Raw genomic sequence first — 18,951 nt, 5'->3', positions numbered from 1 at the left:
CTCAGCGCATGGGGAAATTATGTTTGTCTTTTTCTCTCGTCGGTTCCCTCCAGATGTACAATCATGGTCAAAGGGAGGGACGAGGGCTGTGGCTTGTGATTGACCAGCACTTAGAGAAAGAGACAGCGTGCACTCGGTCGACTGTTTGGCTGCTCTGGCTGGCTGGCTGGCTGACCAGCCAGCTGTGTGGCTGCCTGTAGGTCTTAGTGATTCATGTCACACTGTAATTGGTTTACCTGCTCCCTGTGTGTCTGCGCTCTGAGAGGACCAAAACAAATTACCCAAGGATGACCTCTCGCCATCTCTCCCTCTCTCTCTCTCTCTCTCTCTCTCTCTCTCTCTCTCTCTCCTGCTCTGCAACCATTCCCCCCACCTCCAGCTCTCCCTGTTTGCCTCACCCCACCTCCCACTCCATGTAATATGTTGTGTGAGTATTTTCTGTTTCCCGCTCTCTTCCCATCTATTTGTCTGCCTCGTCCTCCTGAGCTTCTACACACACCTCACACAAGTGGAGCCACGGCAGAATAAGATTTTATAGGAAAAAAATTACACACATTAAAGCCTCTTGAGGCTGGATGGCGTGTGCTTATGACTGTGCCCGCCATGTCACACATCACTACATGTTATGCACACATGCATGCGCGAAGATAAGCTGATGTGATGGACTTGAGATGACAAATAAACACACATACACCCCGGTGGAGTGCTTTGTAACTCTGAAAGAGTGTTTTGTAAATGCTGCAGTGAAGCGCATTAGCCTTTCAGTGCTGTTTTTTGCGCTCACTGTGCCAAATAATACCTGTGTGGATTGTCCCTTCAGTGAATGAAACTGGTGCTCTGTGTACACCATTAGGCTGTTTCATTTTCACAGCAAGCAGATGTTTTGTGTTGTTTGCTCCTCTCGCTCTCGCACGGTGGTGAGCAAACTCTCAAAGAGCAAGATGAATGCGTTCTCCCGTCTACCCGTGGAGGCAGGTCTCGCTATCTCTAAGGTTATTTAGCGGTCTCTGTAAAAATCCTCTGTCAAAGGATTTCACTCAGAGCTTGAAAAAGTGATTTGTTTGGGTTTGTTGCATCTGTGATACACACTGTTCTCATATGGGAGGCCCTGGTGCATGTACTGGTAAACATCAGTCTTGTTCGAGTGTCCTTGAACAAGTCCTTTATTCTGTACCAACTCCAGGCAATGCTCAGCTATAGACACGGTAGTGGAAAAATCAATAAAGAATCAAGTACTTTTTTGACTATCTTAGTTGTTTACTTCTTATTGGATAACAGTAACACAGACTTGGTGGTGTGTAAAGCTGGGAACAAATCATTATAGATTATATCTGTAATCTGATGAAGGCTTATGAAATTGTTTCACTGACAGTCAAGTGCCTTTTTTTTTATTAGGTATTTGGGTACTTCAGACACTTTCTTAGTTTGGATAATTAGACAGCGACTTTAGTAATTAGTGATGTTGATCAGTTTTGTGGTAACTGAATGAGCAAGATCTTCATTGTTTCTCGTGACTCATATATTAAAAAATAAGTTTTGTTATATAAAATGCTCCTTGTACTTTTTGTTGAGAGTCTTCAAAGGTATTTAATACGGTATCGTTATTACTGTAGCTTTTATTTTACACCGAGTTCGGCACAAGCAGCACGCTCTGGAGCTAAAAAAAATTATGGAGGTGGCAAAAACTCCAGTTCCTTGAATGGCCACTAGGGCCTCCCTCTCCCTATAGGCTCACATGTTAAAATGCTCATTTTTAGAACAGCAAAGAACACTTGTTTATTCCCCCACCACTGTTTTTTCAATAGTTAAAATTAGCAACCAATTTAATGTCATTCATCCATTTCCTCCAACTTATACAATTCAAGAGAGAACCCACGCAGGCACGGTGAGAACATTCAAACTCCACACAGAAAGGCCGCTGGATTCGAACCCAAGACCTTCTTGCTTTGCCCAATTTAATATCAGATCTTGCTAAACAAGCTAGCTTGCCTGACCTAGCGTTACGCTTTTGTCCAAATATGGTAATGTCTGGTTTAAAATAAAAGGCAAGCTGGCCATGGGCCAGAATGCTAAATTGCCTTTAAAAGTTAGCAGTTCAACATATTTTTCTCCTGGAAATTTTGTTTTAAAAATTTTAATGCTTTTGCCCAGTGAAGGATCACAGAGATAAATAAAGGATGCTCAGCAGAAGCTGCAGCACAGTGGGACATTTTGTTCCACTATGTGCAGAGAGGTTGGGCTGGTAGCTTTTTTTTTTTTTGCAAGATTGTGCATTTGGAGTGTCTGAGACAAGGGGAGTGGAGGGCAGGCTGGCACAGATATATTTTTGCTCTCCCTAATGACACCAATACCATTTCATGGCTTAGTGAGCAGATTGAATCACGCTCACTCTTTGTAAGTCTCACCCTCTGCCCCTGTCTCTCTGTTTCTCCTTCCTGCACACACTTCATCACTCTCTCCTCACACAGACATATCACTTGCACATTCATATGCTACCGTACACTGATGTGTTACACTCACCCTAGTGGATGTTGTTTAATTGCATTTGGGTCAGCAGTTTGCCAGTGCTGGACATGGAATTTGTCAGTTTACCCATTCAGCAGCCACGGGGGGCGGTGTGTGAGCTAACAGCTCTGCTGGAGTCAGGCCCATAAGGTTAACTTTACACAAGCCTGTCAGATTGTGCTGTCAATCACTCTCCTCTCCTCTCCTCTCCTCTCCTCTCCTCTCCTCTCCTCTCCTCTCCTCTCCTCTCCTCTCCTCTCCTCTCCTCTCCTCTCCTCTCCTCTCCTCTCCTCTCCTCTCCTCTCCTCTCCTCTCCTCTCCTCTCACATATTCTCAAAAACATACTAGACTTCAATTATCCCACTTAATAAACTTTAGACTGCCCTCTGAAGATCTAAATGCGACACACTGTTGTAATGTTTTACACACACACACACACACACACACACACACACACACACACACACACACACACACACACACACACACACACGCTCAATTCCTTCATCCTTTGTGCATCTCTAGTGATAGAATCTTGCCTTTGGTGACAGTGGAAAATCATATGTGGCAGCCAGGACATACAATCTTCCCCAGTTGGTATTTATAGTCCTCAGGAACTGGAACTGGAACGTTCCATGGAATAAGGAGTTCATTCATTCATCATGTGATGCTCAAGCGCTGTTCTGCTCATGGATGACCTGATTTTTATATCTCATGCTTAGATAAATGGCCTTTCCTTATTATTGCACTAGAGACAATACAAACAAAAACACAGTCACCTGCACCAACATGCAAACAGAAATATGACTGGACCTGGATAATAATGTGATAAAATGATGTACCATCGTGATAAAATATGGGATTAGGTGTAATTTAGCATTTACATTATAGTTATCAGATGGTAGAGCTTCACCTGCAGCCTGTGATTTGTTCACTGTAATACTGTAATGTCTGCAAGGTAAGCTCACGGCAAAACATCTTTTACCTGCACATGCGACAGACAGAGAGCATCATGTCTTTGGCCATTTTGGTCTCCACTAACTCCTGAGGGAAATGCGTGACTCTGGTCCACTATCCTCATCAGGTTGCTCTTTGTGTATAGGTTGTGAGAATTTATGAGACCTTTTCCCCTGGAAAAAAGATTTCTGATGTGGCTGAAAAATGTCTTTCTTCAAGCAGCAACAGAGAAATGTTCGAGAGCTAAGAAGTTCATAAGCTCCACAAAGCAGAATGGAACTACAAAGTCAGTGGATAATTATCTGTGAATTTCTCTCAGCGGGGAATATCTTTCACAGACAAAACTGTATTTGACCCATTGTTAGTACAGAAGCTTTTATTAAATATTTTGTTTTCCTTGTTGGTTATGAAGGTTGTAATACATTTAAGATCATAGGGCTTTGCATAATTATCTGACTACTTTGTGTTACTTATATTTATAAACTTGTCCTTGTAGATCTGACGTGATCACTAGTTTAATCACCCATCAGGGCAGTTTGTCTAGTTATTAACCCTGCTTTAGTGCTGTGTTTAGTACTGTGCAAAAGTCTCGAGCCACTCCTCATTTTTGTTTCTTTATATTTTTCTTTGAAGATGTGGAACCAAAATATAAACTTTGTTGTAATTTTTTTAAGTGGTTTTGAACCTCCAGGCTTTCTAAAGCTCTTTCAGAGGTTTTCTTTGGAGATTGGCTGCTTTTTCACTCATTTAAAACCAGATCTTGTACCAAACCATTTTTCAGAGGAATGATTTTTAAGCCACTTAACACTGACCTATGAATCATTCTAGCATTTCAGACAAAAAAAAAAAAAAGGGCACTTTACTCAAGGGGTGAACCTGTGTTGTGGCAACATATAACAGAGAGCTTAGCAAAGAACTGATTTTAAATTGTATCTTTTGGTACTCAGCAACCTGTCACAAAAACACATTTCAACATTTGTTCCCATTTCTTTAGTTGATCCTACAAAAAATACCAAAGACAACACAGTTTGCAGGCTTAAAAAAACAAGGTGATTCTCAAAGAGCTCTTAGCTGACAGCTTGTCATATCTCTGCATGGTGTGCAGTTTGCCCTGAAAAAATTTGAGGAAAGTGGACAAAAGCAGTGGCCTAAATAACTATTTACAGCAGATGAATAGTAGCTAACAGTCGTTTCCATAAGAAATAGAAATCCAGCAGTGACCTGAAACAGGACCTGAGAGATGCACCCGACCCTTCAGTTGATCCACTGAAACCTCATCAGAAATGTAAGGGTGGCTGTCAAGAAGCCAACCTTCAGGAAGGGAAACAGGGAGAAAGGGCTGATCTGTGCCAAATTATACAAGAACTGAACTGAAACGTCAGTGGCAGCAGGTCTAATGGAGCGATGAACCCAAATTTGAAGTCAGTTTGCCTAAGAGAGTTCAGGCTCTGTTGAAGAATAAAGGTCTTCATAAATTCAAGCATGTTGGAATTTGCCTTTATATGACTGTATTTCAGTGTATCCTTACACATGTTCCCCATTTTCAGAGCAAAATATAAAGAAATTTTCGAGACTTTTGCGCAGTACCATAGATCATGAATGAAGTTTTTCACCTTATAAACAGTAAACGGATCAAACAGATCAATTTGAAGGTAATTTACTGTAACACTGTCATGCCCGTAGTTTTGTTCAGAGAAAGCAGCTAAAAATATTACAAGATTAAGCACCTGAAAAAATGAGTACTTCTTCTTTCACTTAGCACATAGTGCTCCTTTTTTGAACTTACATATTGAGTGGTGAAATAATCGTCGGTTCCCGGGGGTATCTGGTTGCGCATACCTGTAATATTCCACAACAGAAGCTCCATATTTATAGACAGCAGCAGAGCCGCTCGCATATCCCCACATCACAGCTGTTTGCATTGCAGTGTTGGGTGTCACATAGCTGCCCGGTGCTCCTGTGGTTGTCACATTAAAACAGAAGATAAACAAACAGCAACATTTAGAGTTTATTTTTTCCACCCCTGGGACAAGTCGTTTCACATTTTTATAGAGGCTGGTGGTTGTGATGGTGTAGAGGGTTGAGTTTTATAAAGCCCAGAGGGAGCGATATGAGTAATAGTTGGCTTTGCTGAGAGGGGAAAAGGAGAAGGGTAGAGATTAGCGGAGGAGAGGATTAACCGAGAGTCAACAAAATAGACAGAAACAAGACAGAAAAACAAAGATAGGAAGATGGAAGGAGGCTTGTAAAAAATGAAGAAAGCTAAGGACAAAATGGAGTGGACTGGAGAAAATAAAGAAAAATAGCAGCTGTATGGCAATGTGAGTTTGCCACTAAAGATAATAGTGCGAGAGAGATGGCTGGTGGCTTTTTTGCAGACATACTGAGAGCAGAGATTGTGGGAGGGAGAGGTAAAGAGAGGCCAGCACAGCTGAGTGGTGTTGATTGGCCTGTTTGAAAACACATGAACTGCAGACAGGGGAGAGAAAGAGAGGGAGAGAAGCTCTGTGCACTGGGATAAAGTGTCGCTCTGTGCCGTGCCACGCTGCAGCCCAAACCACATTAGAGCAAATGAATCCATTCCACCTCCTGTTATGGCAGCTCCCACACGGGGCCCCAGGAAGGAGGGGAGGGAGGGAGAGAGGAAAGAAGAGGGGCAGGAAGGTTGAGATATGAGGGATGGAGAGAAGAAAATGATAGAGTGGAAAATGGAAGGTGGAAGGTGGTGTAAGGGACTTGCATGCTGGGTGGCTCTAATGATGTCTTGGGGGCTTTAGAAAAGGAGAGCGAAAAGAAAATCTGTGGCCATATGACTGAAGATGAAGAGGAGGAGTGAAGATCCCCCACTGAGTCCAGAGAACAGAGTTCTCCTTTTCAAAATGAAGTTGATCACTGGTCAGACTTCATCAGATTGCTCTTTTATATTGTTCAGCACTCCCCTCTGCACTTCGCATACCTCATAGATTCAACTTTAAAACAGTACGCAGTTTTCCATGCCATTGTGTAAAAGCCGTTAATTCTTTTTGAAACAGACCCCCCCCCCCGAGGCACTACGAAACCCTTTCAGACTTCAGCTTTAAAAACAAAATCAAATATATCCCAAGGAAGCAGCTACAGCATGTTGCACTTACTTACACTTACACAAACTTAAAGCCTGCATAGCTGCAGAAACTTTCATCCTTAATTAGAATCTTTTTATGCATGTGCTGATTTACATCCTCACCTCCAGACATGAAGTGACTGACAGAAACAATGCGCGCTTTGTAAAGATGATACACAGTGTTTTTTAATTTTTTGATCCATAATTTAGGCATTATTGGCAAGCCATACACTACTTTTAACTTAATTTTAAACATATTTTATAACACGTTACATTTTAGTTGTTTTTATGTGGGAATGAAGTGCGTCTCAGATTGGCTCTCGAGGGAGGAAAGAGGCCCTTGTTTCATCACAGCGCAACACACAACTTGGATAATTTTAGTTTGTAACGGGAACTGACGATTTCACAAGTAATTCTGCATTCATTAGCATCTCACTGCTGCATATTGATTTCAGAAAATACTCTGATTGACCTATCAAGGTACTGATTGCAACCATATCATCCAACCCTGCTACTAATGTAGTCCCAGCAGTGCAACGGTATTGCGGCGTGTCACGAGCTCCTGTGTAGCTGCCTCCGAGTAACGACTATCACATTGACAAAGCAAGCTGCACTTGACAAAGGTGGTAGTCATTTGTCTGAAATGAGAAATCACTCGTGCTATGAGTGATCATAGCATGCGTGTGCGTGCTTGTGTGCTGCTGCTGCTGCTGATAATGAAGAGATCATTTCAACACTCTCTCTTTTTGTTTTCCTCTGTCTCTTTTCTCCACTGAGCCTAGCCCTCCTTGCCCTCTTCCTGCCATACTTCAGTGCCTTTCATATTACTGTGCTTTTGTTTTGGAGCGCTTATTTCTTGCCCCGTTTCCCCCAGCTTGTTTTTGCTCAGGAAAGAGAGAAGGAGGGAAACAAAAAAAGGTGTGTGTGTGTGTGTGTGTGCGTGTGAGAGGGTGAAAGAAAGAAACACAAGCTTCCTTGGATGTTAGCATTGCTTATATTTTGTTACTCCGCACTGATTCGTAGCAGCATCCTCCCACTGCTTTTTTCTTTTTCTTTCTTTTTTTTTTTTCCTTTTAGGGAGGTCGTAATATGCACATCATAATTGGATGTGTAATGCTTTCTTTTGCACCTCGGGTAAGCAGTGCTGACTGTTGCTGATTAAGATGTTGGGCAGACAATAAAGATTAAGCAGGCCTGTCTGTGGCTTGTGCATGCTCAAACAATGGTGGAAGTTGCCCAAAAAGTGCAAAACAGAAAATACAAATCTGGTATGGAGAAAAAAAAAAAGTCCAACTGCTACACACACACACGCACAAGTTTTTCAGCCTAATCAGTGAATCTGTTGAAAACTGAGAATAGAGATTTCAACATTTTGCGGTAAAACATTTAGCTTCCCTTCCAGTGATCAGATAACAGATTAGCATCTTTCACTTTGAAAGTAAAGAAGGAGGGGTGAGGATGTGGGGCAACCGGTAGACGTTCTGCTCTGTGTACAATGGAGCATCATCTGTTACGCAACACATTAAACGGGTGTGTGTTGCTGGGTGGTCTGACACCCTGGACAGTCAGTCAGTCAGGTGAATTGGCTTCTCGTCTCAGTTACTGTGCCACTGACTGAGCACAGTCTGGCCGACCAGTCATATTTCCACCTCATTTTCCTTTCAGAACCTCAGGGCCCATCTTTTCATCGACTAACAAAAGAGCTGTATGTTAATCTGGAGAGGAGGGGTGTGTGTGTGAAAGTGCAACAGAGGGAAGGAAGGAAGAAAGATGGTTAAAATATGTAGCTATCTCCACCCCAAACCCCCACCCTCCTCTTTTCTTTCTAGTCTTGATGTGTTGGGACAGCAGGAAGGGGAGCTGGAGGAGAAACAGTTAATCAATAGCCACAAGGTCAGATGGTCAGTGCTGGGCTGAAGCGTGCCCTGTTAGCGGTCTGTGGAGCTGCCTGCCTGCTGAAGGGGATTTGTAGCACTTGTCAGGGCTTAAAGGAGCCCTCTCTGGACCACTTGCTCCAGGTGTAGTGTGTAAAAGAGACATGCTGGTTAGCAGCAGGAGAGGGAGACATCTGCTGGACGCTGGGAGACACAGCAGTGCCGCAGAATTAGGCCACACAGTTAGGGTCAAGTTTTGCACAGTCAGAATGACTTTGTGGCTTGCACTGTGCACATTTAGCTGTTTCCTCAGGACCGTCAGCATCCACTGCGTGCAGCCTGATGAGAGACATTTGGCTGCCCAGCATTTCGCCGCATTTGCTCCAGAATTCCTTCTCACTCATGCGAGCAGCGTATTGCTGATGTTTAAGACTTTGTAAGTGCACTCCATGTAACTCTGCTCTGGTAATGCTTAAGCTCAGAGGATTAGTAATACAGCCTTATTCTTAAAGTGTTCCTTTGAAGTTATACCTTTACGCTTAACCAAAATGAAGAATTCAGGCTTTTGTGTTTACATATGCTCTTAGTGTGTGTGTGTGTGTGTGTGTGTGTGTGTGTGTGTGTGTGTGTGTGTGTGTGTGTGTGTGTGTGTGTGTGTGTGTGTATTTGCAGCACTCTTTCTAAGATAGGTACAGAAGACTGAGCGTTTCAGATGAAAACTCCTCGGCTGAGCACTGTGTTTCGATCGTATTTGTTCTTTCGCTCTGTTTCTCACAGCAGGGGATCTTGGGGGACCCTTTATCAGTAGTGAGCAGCTTTCCACCCCCACCTGTGGTTTCTCTGTTGGCCTTTTGTGTGGAGGAATGTGAGGCGGACCAGTACTGATGGAGATAAACACAGAGGGATGGTGAGGGACGGAGGCTTCACTGGCAAATCAGCACAATACAGTACCTATTAATCCAGACTCAACAAATTTCTCTGAGATGCTCAGAGAAGTGAGCACACGGCAGTGATTGTTCTTGTTGTTGCTGCTCACTGTTGATCGGAGCAGTGTGTGTGCACACAATAATGAAAAGGATGCCTTGATGATGAACCTTATCTTCTGTTTGATTTGTTGTCCACAGCACAACAATGACCTTGACTCTGAGGGTTGCTTTTTTTTGAAAGCACAGCAACAGCTGTTCTTTCTTTTTTGCAGAGTGAGATTTTTCTCACATAGGTAGCATAAAACTGCAAAGTTTTCTTTCAGTTTCATGCTGTTTCCGTTTTTCATTGGTGCTGCTGCTGTGGAACATCTCAGTTTCATGCATTTGCCAAAAGTATGTGCTCGAAGCCCATTGAACTTCAGTGAGTCAGTGCGTAAACAAACTGGCTTCTCAATTTGAAAATTTCTCAAGCTACTGTTTGAACTTTCCAGCCTGCAAACTCTACACATGGGGACCTGACAGAACCCTGTTCTAACAGTTGTACCTCTCCTCATCCTCTTGTTTTACAGAGTAAAAGAGCTCTTTAATGGAGTCCCGATAGAGACATCAAGATGAACACGTTACCATCAATGGACCGGCACATCCAGCAGACCAATGACAGGCTGCAGTGCATCAAACAGGTGTGTATACAGAGCAGTGTGTAGAAGCCTCGTCCTCCTTCTGCTTATTTTACTGCTGTGCACAGGCGCTGTCTTTTAGAGGCAAAGACAGAAGAATGTACATGTCCTCATCATTCCTGGGTTACTTTCTCCTCTCAGAACCTTATTTGGGCATCAGTTTTCTGGCCATTATCTCCAGTCACACAGATCAAGTTGCACGGGGTCATAGAGCGAGAAAGAGAGCGGGAGGCAAATCTGGCAGTGAGCACAGGAATAGACTTCAAATAGAATAGACCCCCCCCCCCCCCCTCCCCCCCAATTCTGTGTGTGTTCCCCTACTTCACGTTCCTGACTCTTGACGTTTGCCTCCCCTTGCTGTGGTTTTGCTTAAACGCTTCTTTGACTGTCAGCTTTCAGGAGACTCCTCACAGACACATATATACAGACAGACATAACCCAGGGCTACCGCCTCTGCCTGTGATTAATCGTCTACAAGAGCTCATAGACTGGTTGGCTAGCTGGCTGGCTGTGGGCATATTCATTTATGCTACGTGGGTGTGATGCTTTATATCTGAAAACATCCACATGACACCATGCCTTAGAGTGACTCAGGGAATGATGGGGCTTCTTAGCTTGTGATTTTTTTTGTGATTTCTCTTTACCTATTGTTGAACCTCCCACTTCCACCCCCTTATTCCCTCATTCCCACCTAAACTCCTGCGCACCTATCATAATAACCTCCATCTGAGCAGTCTCTGGTTGCCTCAGCTCTTTTACTTGACATCAAATCTCAGAAAAGCTTTATTTTTCAAACGTCAGCTTGTTTCAAGTGAGTACAATTTGGTGTAACTGACGCCGCTCACGTCTAAAATCCTTCTCACTTACTTTCTTTGGCGTCACTGATAAGCCTTTAATAGGCGGATTTAACACGTCTAGCTTAATAAATGCACTAATTGTAGTTTGTTTTATGTACTCCTCAGCTTTTGCTGTAATGGAGCTCGTAGTAAACCAGACTTCAAAGGCACTGAGCTAGTCATTGAGCGCTGAGCTTGTGGCAGCTCTGCTAGCAGGGTGTTGTTTTGGTTTGGGGAAAGCCGCTGGCAGAAAGCCAGGTGTTATGCCGGGTTTTTTTTTTTTCCATGCAGCCAGGTATGCACCGAGCATCCTGATCCACTACTGGCCTGAAAAGGGGGCTAAGTCAGTCCATCATCTTGCAGAGGACAATCTGTCAAATGTCTGGCTCTTTGTGTGCTAAAACCCCATCACTGCTGCTGCTCGACCCTCTCTCTCCCCACTTCCCAGTTCCTGTCCTCATCCAACCCTGAGCAGCAACAACAACAACAACAAGAACAGCTCAGGCCCCATCCTCCTCCCTAAACTCAGCTGAGCTATTTCACTCTGCTGTCCTCCCCCTCACACCAGAGTCGAGGTTGTCAGGCAGAGTTGGTGGCGAGCGCTGCAGCAGGAGGAGCTGTGAGTCCAGATCTAGACAGACAGCCCCTGCTGTGCTAGTTCTGATTCCTCTCGTGCTGGAGGCTGATACGCCTCCCATCAAGCAGCAATAATGCCAGATTATATCACTCATCTAGAACAGGCTCTTCTCCTCCCTCTCGCTCAACGAGAGCATCTCTCACTTTCTCTCACTCTTCCTGCTTTTCTTCATCATCAGTCAAACCCCTGTGAGAGTCTACAACTAACTCTATAATGGCTAATCTTCATATCACAAAAGATGAGTCACTCAAGGCCTCTCTTGAAGCCCATGATATCGTTGGATGCTCTCAGAGATTTTCTCAGTGGGCGGGCACCAGGCCTGACACACTGCGTTCACAACGAGGAGTCCCTTTTGTCACACATTGCCAGAAAGCTGCCCTTTCAGAAATGCTCACCTCTGCTGCCCCCTAAAGACAATAGTTCTACCTTCTTTCCAGGAACACACAAAACATAACGCTTCAGCTCTAGATGAGAATAATAAATGCTTTCAAGTGGGCTCAATCTCGCCAAGTGAACGAGCTGCAGCTCTGCGCCATTTCAGAGCTATTAACCTCCTGAGCCGTGAAGAAAGGGAGCCCAATTTTAAAACCGCTTATTGTGTCCTGCCAGCCTCAGTAGCCTTCAGACACTGGGAAGAAAAGACTCAACTGTTTCAGGCCTCAGTGAACAAGCGAGAGAGACAGACAGAGACTCAAAGAGATTAGACAACACACCAACGGCTCGTATTGAGTCTGCACACATAGCTGCCAGCACCAAGGTTGTTTTCTTTGTGCACAGCCAAGTCAGCCAGTGGACTAATGGTGCCTGGGCTCTGTTACACTCTGAGAAGAGGCAGTGAATGAGGGGAAGTGAGAGAAGGAGAATTGGAGGGAAAGATTTGGTTGCTGTGTGGGTCATGGGGGTGAGGGATGGGTGTTGCCAAGAGAGATTAACAAGAAACACTGGCATCATTGTTGATATGGGTGTGATCTTCTTCCCACATTGCAGCAGAGCCCTGAGTGGGCGTATATTGGAAAGAGTCAAGGTCCTCACAGGGTTGCGGAGAAACACAAGACATTAAATCAAGGCAGTTTAAGGGGGGGAGCGCAAGGCTGCAAAACTACTTGGGTTCAGTGTTTTTCCAATTTGTACTTAATGTGAAAAAAATAACACTCATTATTTCCCATTGTCTCTAATAGCAGTCTCCTTTCTGTCTGTTTGCACAGCACTTACAGAACCCAGCCAACTTCCACTCAGCGGCCACAGAGCTGCTCGACTGGTGTGGAGATCCCCGGGCCTTCCAGCGACCTTTCGAGCAAAGTCTCATGGGATGTCTGACGGTACGCAAACACTAATTATGGTTTTTGTTGAGTTTTTCAGGTACTTTTTTCAAGACAAGGAAAACAGTAATTAGATTTGGATAAAGATATGTCCACCTCTGAGGTGCGTAGCGAACACGTGATGTGTACGTGTAGCTATTTCAGATTGTTTTTGTTTTTTTTAAAAAAAAACAGTTAAGAGCACTTTGTAATTTGTACCCAGAGGTGAAAAAAATTAGTTAGGCTGCTGCTTAGGCCGTCGGGGGGGGTGTTGACAGAAGTTGTAGTCAGCCACTTCTACACTGTGCTGCACACACAAAACCGCACAGATACACAGAAGAGGCATGAAGAGGTTTGTAGCTACCCAGTCACCCCTGGCTATCGCCTTTCAGTTCACTAGCTACTACTCATCGATCTGGGCACAGGGCCAGAGAGCTGGCTCTCACCAGGTGTTTCCAAAACTCGCACACATACTGACACGCACAGCCATGTGTGCGAGTCTTTAGAGCAAAGACCTGCGTGTTTCACGTGTTTATTGGAAAGATAAGCCTTTGCAGCGCTGAAGGAACGTTGTTCCCAGCTGAAGCGTTCACATGAGCAAACAGATAAATGCTCATTAATGTGTAAATCACAATAAAAGCCTCTTAAAGGCTGATAAGGAGCTATACAATCGAGCCCACCACTGAGATCCCTCTCGGCATGGGGCGGTTTCCATCAGCTAAATTGTTTCGTCAGACTCAGAGCAAACTGCTGCTTATCTGGAGAATTAGAGCATGCAACAAGTCTGTGCATTCTTTCAAGGATTTTGTCTTCATGCTGGTTATGTATCAGAGCGCGGCAGAGACATTTAAAGATGACTCTGTAAATCGAGTGCACGCTTCATGCCGAGGCACTTGTTGTACGCGAAGTCATTGTCCGATTCAGTAAAAGATGACACAAATAATAAGTTCTCAGTGCTGTACTGTTAGTTTTACTTGCTTCTCTATGCCCACTTTATGCTAAATGTGTGGGTGGTAACGTAGTGGATGCAGACATATGTATTATTTTTGTATTCGATTCCACAGTTTTCTAAAATCTCCCACGTAGTTCACAAGAAGCTGTCTTTCACATACGACTTCAACGACTGTTAAAAATAAACTACAAAACTGATTTCTTTTTTCTTTGGCAAATAGATAAACAAGAAAGTGAGTGGCCTACTAACCCTTTCAGCACCTCTCACAGCGCTGTTTTCATATTGACAGAAATATGTGCTTGGATGCACATCCTCAGAGGGAGATTAAGCTGAAAAAGGCTTATGAGGTGAAACACTGTTAAATCCATGTTGAATCTATGCTAGCCTCTGTAGCTGGCTGCCTGCCTTGTATAAACTGTAGGGCAGACGCGCTCACGCAGGAAATTAAACCATTGACAACAACATGATTTGACCGTTTGTCAGAATAGTTTGCTTCATTCGGTTTGGTTGAATAGATGATTTCGACATACTGATGTGCACTAGAAGTGTAGACTTGCATATTTTAGTCTCTTGAATCGATCAGATAAACCCCGTTACTCACGTATTTTCATCAGGTTTCTTTCTTTTTTCAGCACCCAAGCTTTTTACAGTGCTGTGCAAAAGTCTCGAGCCACCCCTCATTTCTTTGTATTTTGCTTCCAAGGAGCCAGACTTTCTTGTAATGTTTTAAAGTGGTCCTGAGCAATAGTTCTCCAGGTTTTTTTCTTTTCTTTGGACACTGCCTGCTTTTTCACTCATTTTCAATCCACTCCCTGTAACTGAGCAATTTCAGAGGAATATCCTTGTTTGTTGAGCCACGTAACACTGACCTATGAATCATTCAAGCATAAAAAGGGAACCTAACTCAAGGGATGAACCAGTGTTGTGTCTACACATGACAGACAACTGAGCAAAGAACCATTTTTAAATTGTATTTTTGTTCCTTTTCTTGAGTTAAATTTACAAAAATTACAAGAGAACACAGTTTAACAGACATAAAATAGTATTTTTGCACCAACTAGGAGGAAACTGGACAAAAAGAAGAAGTGACAGGTCTAAAAACAACTGTCTGAGAGTCATGTCCTTAAGAAATAAGAAAAAAATCCAGCAAAGATCTGACACAGGGCCTGAGAGATGCATCTGGTCTGCATCTTATCCATCTACTGTTTACTGAGGCCTCATCCGAAATGGTCTCAGTGGAAGAGTGGCTGTCAAGAAGCCATTCTTAAGGAAGGGAAACAGGGAAAAAAGGCTGAGGTATGCCAAATGATACAAGAACTGAACTGAAAAATCCGTGGCAGCAGGTCTGATGGAGTGATGAATCCAAATTTGACAAACAAGAAAGTTTGGCTAAGAGAGATCAGGCTGCGTTAAAGCCTGGAGGTTAGTACTCACTGTGGACATCCCCTGGGAACGACATACCTTCTGATCTTTTTTTTTTTCTGTTTGCGTTTGAACCACTCATAAAACATCTGGAGTGATGTAATGTCCGGCCAGCAGCTGCACAGTCAACTTGTGGTCCTTTATGTTTTTTTAGGTGGGTGTTGGATGCCTAGTAGCGAATACAGGGGAATTCCCAACACTGGCCAGTCAGAATTATGTAGTATTTCTTCTGTTGTGTATAGATTCAGTAAAGCCCGGACTTTTCAGTATGATCTCAGAAAAAAAAAGTTACTAGCGCTATGAAAAAGTCCCACATTTTCCTGATCTGTTTGGAGATCTGAGTCAGAACCGTTTGGCTGGGAGTCACACTCCGGCCAGTTCACTTCCTGGTCAGTGTGGATTTGTTTCAGGTAACCTTTCATAAACTCTGCTCCTTCTGCAGAGCGCCTGTGGTTTGGCCCTCTCTTGCCTCTCTTGGAGGAGGATGCAGTCATCAAACTCATCCCAACTGTGGATCACTGGAGCAGTCCAGACTGCAGACTCCACATTAATCTTGCTGTCTGTCTGTCTGTGTGTGTGTGTGTGTGTGTGTGTGTGTGTGTGTGTGTGTGTGTGTGTGTGTGTGTGTGTGTGTGTGTGTGTGTGTGTGTGTGCGTGCGTGTGCATGCGTGTTCACTCTATCTGAAGAGAAATTAAGTTTATTTACAACAGTGGCTCAAAATATGAGCTCAGTTAATAAATTCAGCAGTCGAGAATATTCAGGAATTTAACTTGGGAGGTTTTGATAAATAGACAGCAGCTATACTCACGATCCGTTGCTCTTCCTTCAGGTGGTGAGTCGCGTTGCTGCTCAGCAGGGGTTTGACTTGGACCTGGGCTACAGGCTGCTGGCTGTATGTGCTGCCAACAGGGACAAATTCACTCCTAAATCTGCAGGTAAGACCCATTACTTAAAAAACAAACTTCTGTTTATATAGAAGACAAGAAAACAAAATATCCTAAAAAGTCACACATCATAAAATCACATCTTAAAGTCTTATACTAGCAGGCAATTTAGATTATTATTTATAAATTTATTTTAAAAACATTTGTAGTTTCAATAAACAAAAAAATTGTTAAAGTCACCATGAATCTGTGGTTGGTTGATTTCTTCAGCAACCACAAACATCACACAAAAAGTCCACAGAGCATTATAATGTGAAGTTATTTTCAGTTCCCATTAAACATTGATGTGCTATTGAGATGAGCCGTCTGAGAGGTAGCCTCAGAAAAAAGAGTCTACTCAACTGTGCTTCCACACTGTGCGCGTGCAGCCTGCATGCACGTACACATGACACAAAAGAGAAAGAGTGAGCAGTAATGCTATCCTCAGACATTTATCTATCAAATCCAATTTCCCCCGATCCATACCTCCCTTCCCTGCCTCCCCGCCTCCCACAGTCCTGCAGGAGCTGCCTGTTCTTGTACATTTGTCAAAGTGAAACATGCAGAGGCGGGAGAGAGAGGAGAGAGAAAGAGATGGATGGCTGGAGAGGTGCCGCTGATGTGTGCTGGACCACTCGCTCGGCCTGACAGAGACCTGACAAAGCTGTTGTCAGCCAGTCAGAGCACAGATAAACCTTTATTCAGTGGTTACATGAGTAGGAATAATAGGAGTCAAATATTTTGTCTGATTTCTTTGTTTTTCTGACAGTTGAACACGCGTCATTTGTCGAAAACAGGAACTGCAGTATTGACAGTATCGTTTTGAAATCTTATCCCATAATTCCTCATACAAGCTACATTGTGTTGCCGTTGAATATGCAGAGGGCAGTTTCTGCTTTGCTTTTTTTCCCCCCTTAAAGTGTCTGTGATATGAACATTTGCTAAGGGTGAATATCAGCTTTCATTTGTGGCGGGAAGCATGTTGTTGGGAGGAACTTAAGTGGTCAGACAGACGTCATTGTACAATATTGATTGTTGTGTTTCTCTCTGTCTGTGTGTTCTTGTGTTGGGATAATACGATTGTTGCCCAGGCCGTGGCATGGACTGGCTGGCTGGCTGCCTGGCTGGGCTGGGCTGAGCGCGACTGACAGTCAGAATCATCTTCAGGCCTGCTGATGGTTCTGGGATCTAATAGAAGACAGCACAAGGGTTTCAGGAAGAGCTGTTTATGTACAGGAGACAAATGGGTACTATAGTGTAATTATGCGGGGTAGGGGGTGGGGGGGATGTGAGATATGATGCAGCCAGCCATTAAACAGGGCAGACAGGCTGCTGGGGTGGGAAGCAGATATGACTCAGGGCACATCTTACTCGCTGAGCGTCCGTCTTAGCTCCCCTACAAGGACGTCTGTCTGAGAAAGCAGACAAGGGGATGACAGCGGAGATAAGATGCATGCTTGAAATCAAAGATATATCCATGCACTCAAAAAGAGATGCAGAGAAATATTTGGCCTCTGTTAGCTGTCTGTGTGGTCATTTGTGTGTTTTCACCTGCCTTGTGTATGAGTGTGTGTGTGTGTGTGTGTGTGTGTGTGTGTGTGTGTGTGTGTGTGTGTGTGTGTGTGTGTGTGTGTGTGTGTGTGTGTGCGCGCACGTGTATCCGTGAATCATGCATGTGTGTCTAATTGTGCATCTCCAGCACAAAGTTCTTGCAGTCTGCATGGCGACAGAGGCCTGTGAATCTGACACCTGAGAACCCAGATAAGGGCCAAGGAGTCTGGGATGCTGTCTGTGGGCTCCTCGGGGATGGAGGCAGACTACAGATCAATCACACTGACACTTTCTTTGAAAGCATCAGTCAAATAAGAAATTGATAAAACAATTATTCCTGCCCTCCTTTTAAGCAGTTTAGCAGCAACATTTAAAATTGATATTTGTTTTATTTCACTGCAGCTGCAAATTGCTGCAGAATGTATGCAAATAGAAGGTGATCAGACATAAAGAAGGAATGACTAAACAAATAATAATTTGTTCAATGTTTGGGCACTTTTAGGTTTCCAAGAAGACTTATTTAGCATTTTATTGTTTACATCAGCCCTTGTGTGTGTCTTCATTAAGTGTCTTCCAAGTAATTGAACCCGTGAGCAAACTGCAAAGGCACAGTTGCACAGTATGAAAGTATAAACTGCTGCCTGCGAGACCCGTCGAGTGAAGTAGAAAGATTTTCAGCAACAGCAGGCAGCTGACGATGAGCTGTCTGGAGATTGTGACCCTGCAGTGAAGCCTGGGGGATTAGTGTGTTGCTCTAATCTGGAATCAGCCAGAGAAGAGACTTATCTGCTGTTAGGCAACGTAGCATTGGCACTGTTAACGCTCAGAGCCAGCAAAGATACACAGCATTACTGCTTTTAGTATACTTGGATTGTTAGCATTGTTGTTTTACTCAGTGTTTTTATTTGTAGTGCAGACCTGCTGTAAGCCTGTGTTAAAAAAAACAAACCCAATAATAAATCTTTGTGTTTTACACCTAATAATCTGTACACACACACTTACACCTCAGAGGTTCACTACAGTAGGTGATAGATGCGTTTCCACCTTACAAATACACACGACATACTGAGCTGTTGTTCAGGAGATAACAAATTAGATTATCCACATAATCTGTCAAGGCTTTTTCTGTGTCCCTCTTCAGTGAATCTGCTTCTCTGAATACAAACACGTGATAGTTATTTATCTTCTTTTTATGAAGCAAAAACTTCAGAACGCTGTCAACAAGATAGGTTATCTGCTTCTCACCCCATCTCCTTGACAATATCTCCTCCTGTTGTTTGTACAGTACTTGG

At 43.6% G+C, this 18,951-nt stretch overlaps 1 protein-coding gene across 3 annotated transcripts in view; it reads left to right on the top strand.

Annotated features, from left to right (window-relative positions):
• Positions 1-18,951, top strand: part of zmiz1a (zinc finger, MIZ-type containing 1a) — a 105,658-nt gene that overhangs the window by 64,746 nt on the left and 21,961 nt on the right. For 2 of the 3 annotated variants that reach the window (XM_030747846.1, XM_030747845.1), the window contains exons 4-6: positions 9,932-10,042; positions 12,718-12,831; positions 16,015-16,120. In XM_030747846.1, coding sequence (XP_030603706.1) covers positions 9,974-10,042; positions 12,718-12,831; positions 16,015-16,120 — 289 coding nt within the window. In that variant the 5' untranslated portion in view covers positions 9,932-9,973. Of the gene's footprint in view, positions 1-9,931; positions 10,043-12,717; positions 12,832-16,014; positions 16,121-18,951 lie in introns of those variants that run through there. The other variant, XM_030747847.1, reaches the window with a different exon arrangement.

This window comes from Archocentrus centrarchus, chromosome 15 (genome assembly GCF_007364275.1).
Source record: "Archocentrus centrarchus isolate MPI-CPG fArcCen1 chromosome 15, fArcCen1, whole genome shotgun sequence".
NCBI lineage: Eukaryota > Metazoa > Chordata > Actinopteri > Cichliformes > Cichlidae > Archocentrus > Archocentrus centrarchus.
Note: the sequence above shows the minus strand (reverse complement) of the source record. Positions and strands in the feature narration are given on the sequence as shown.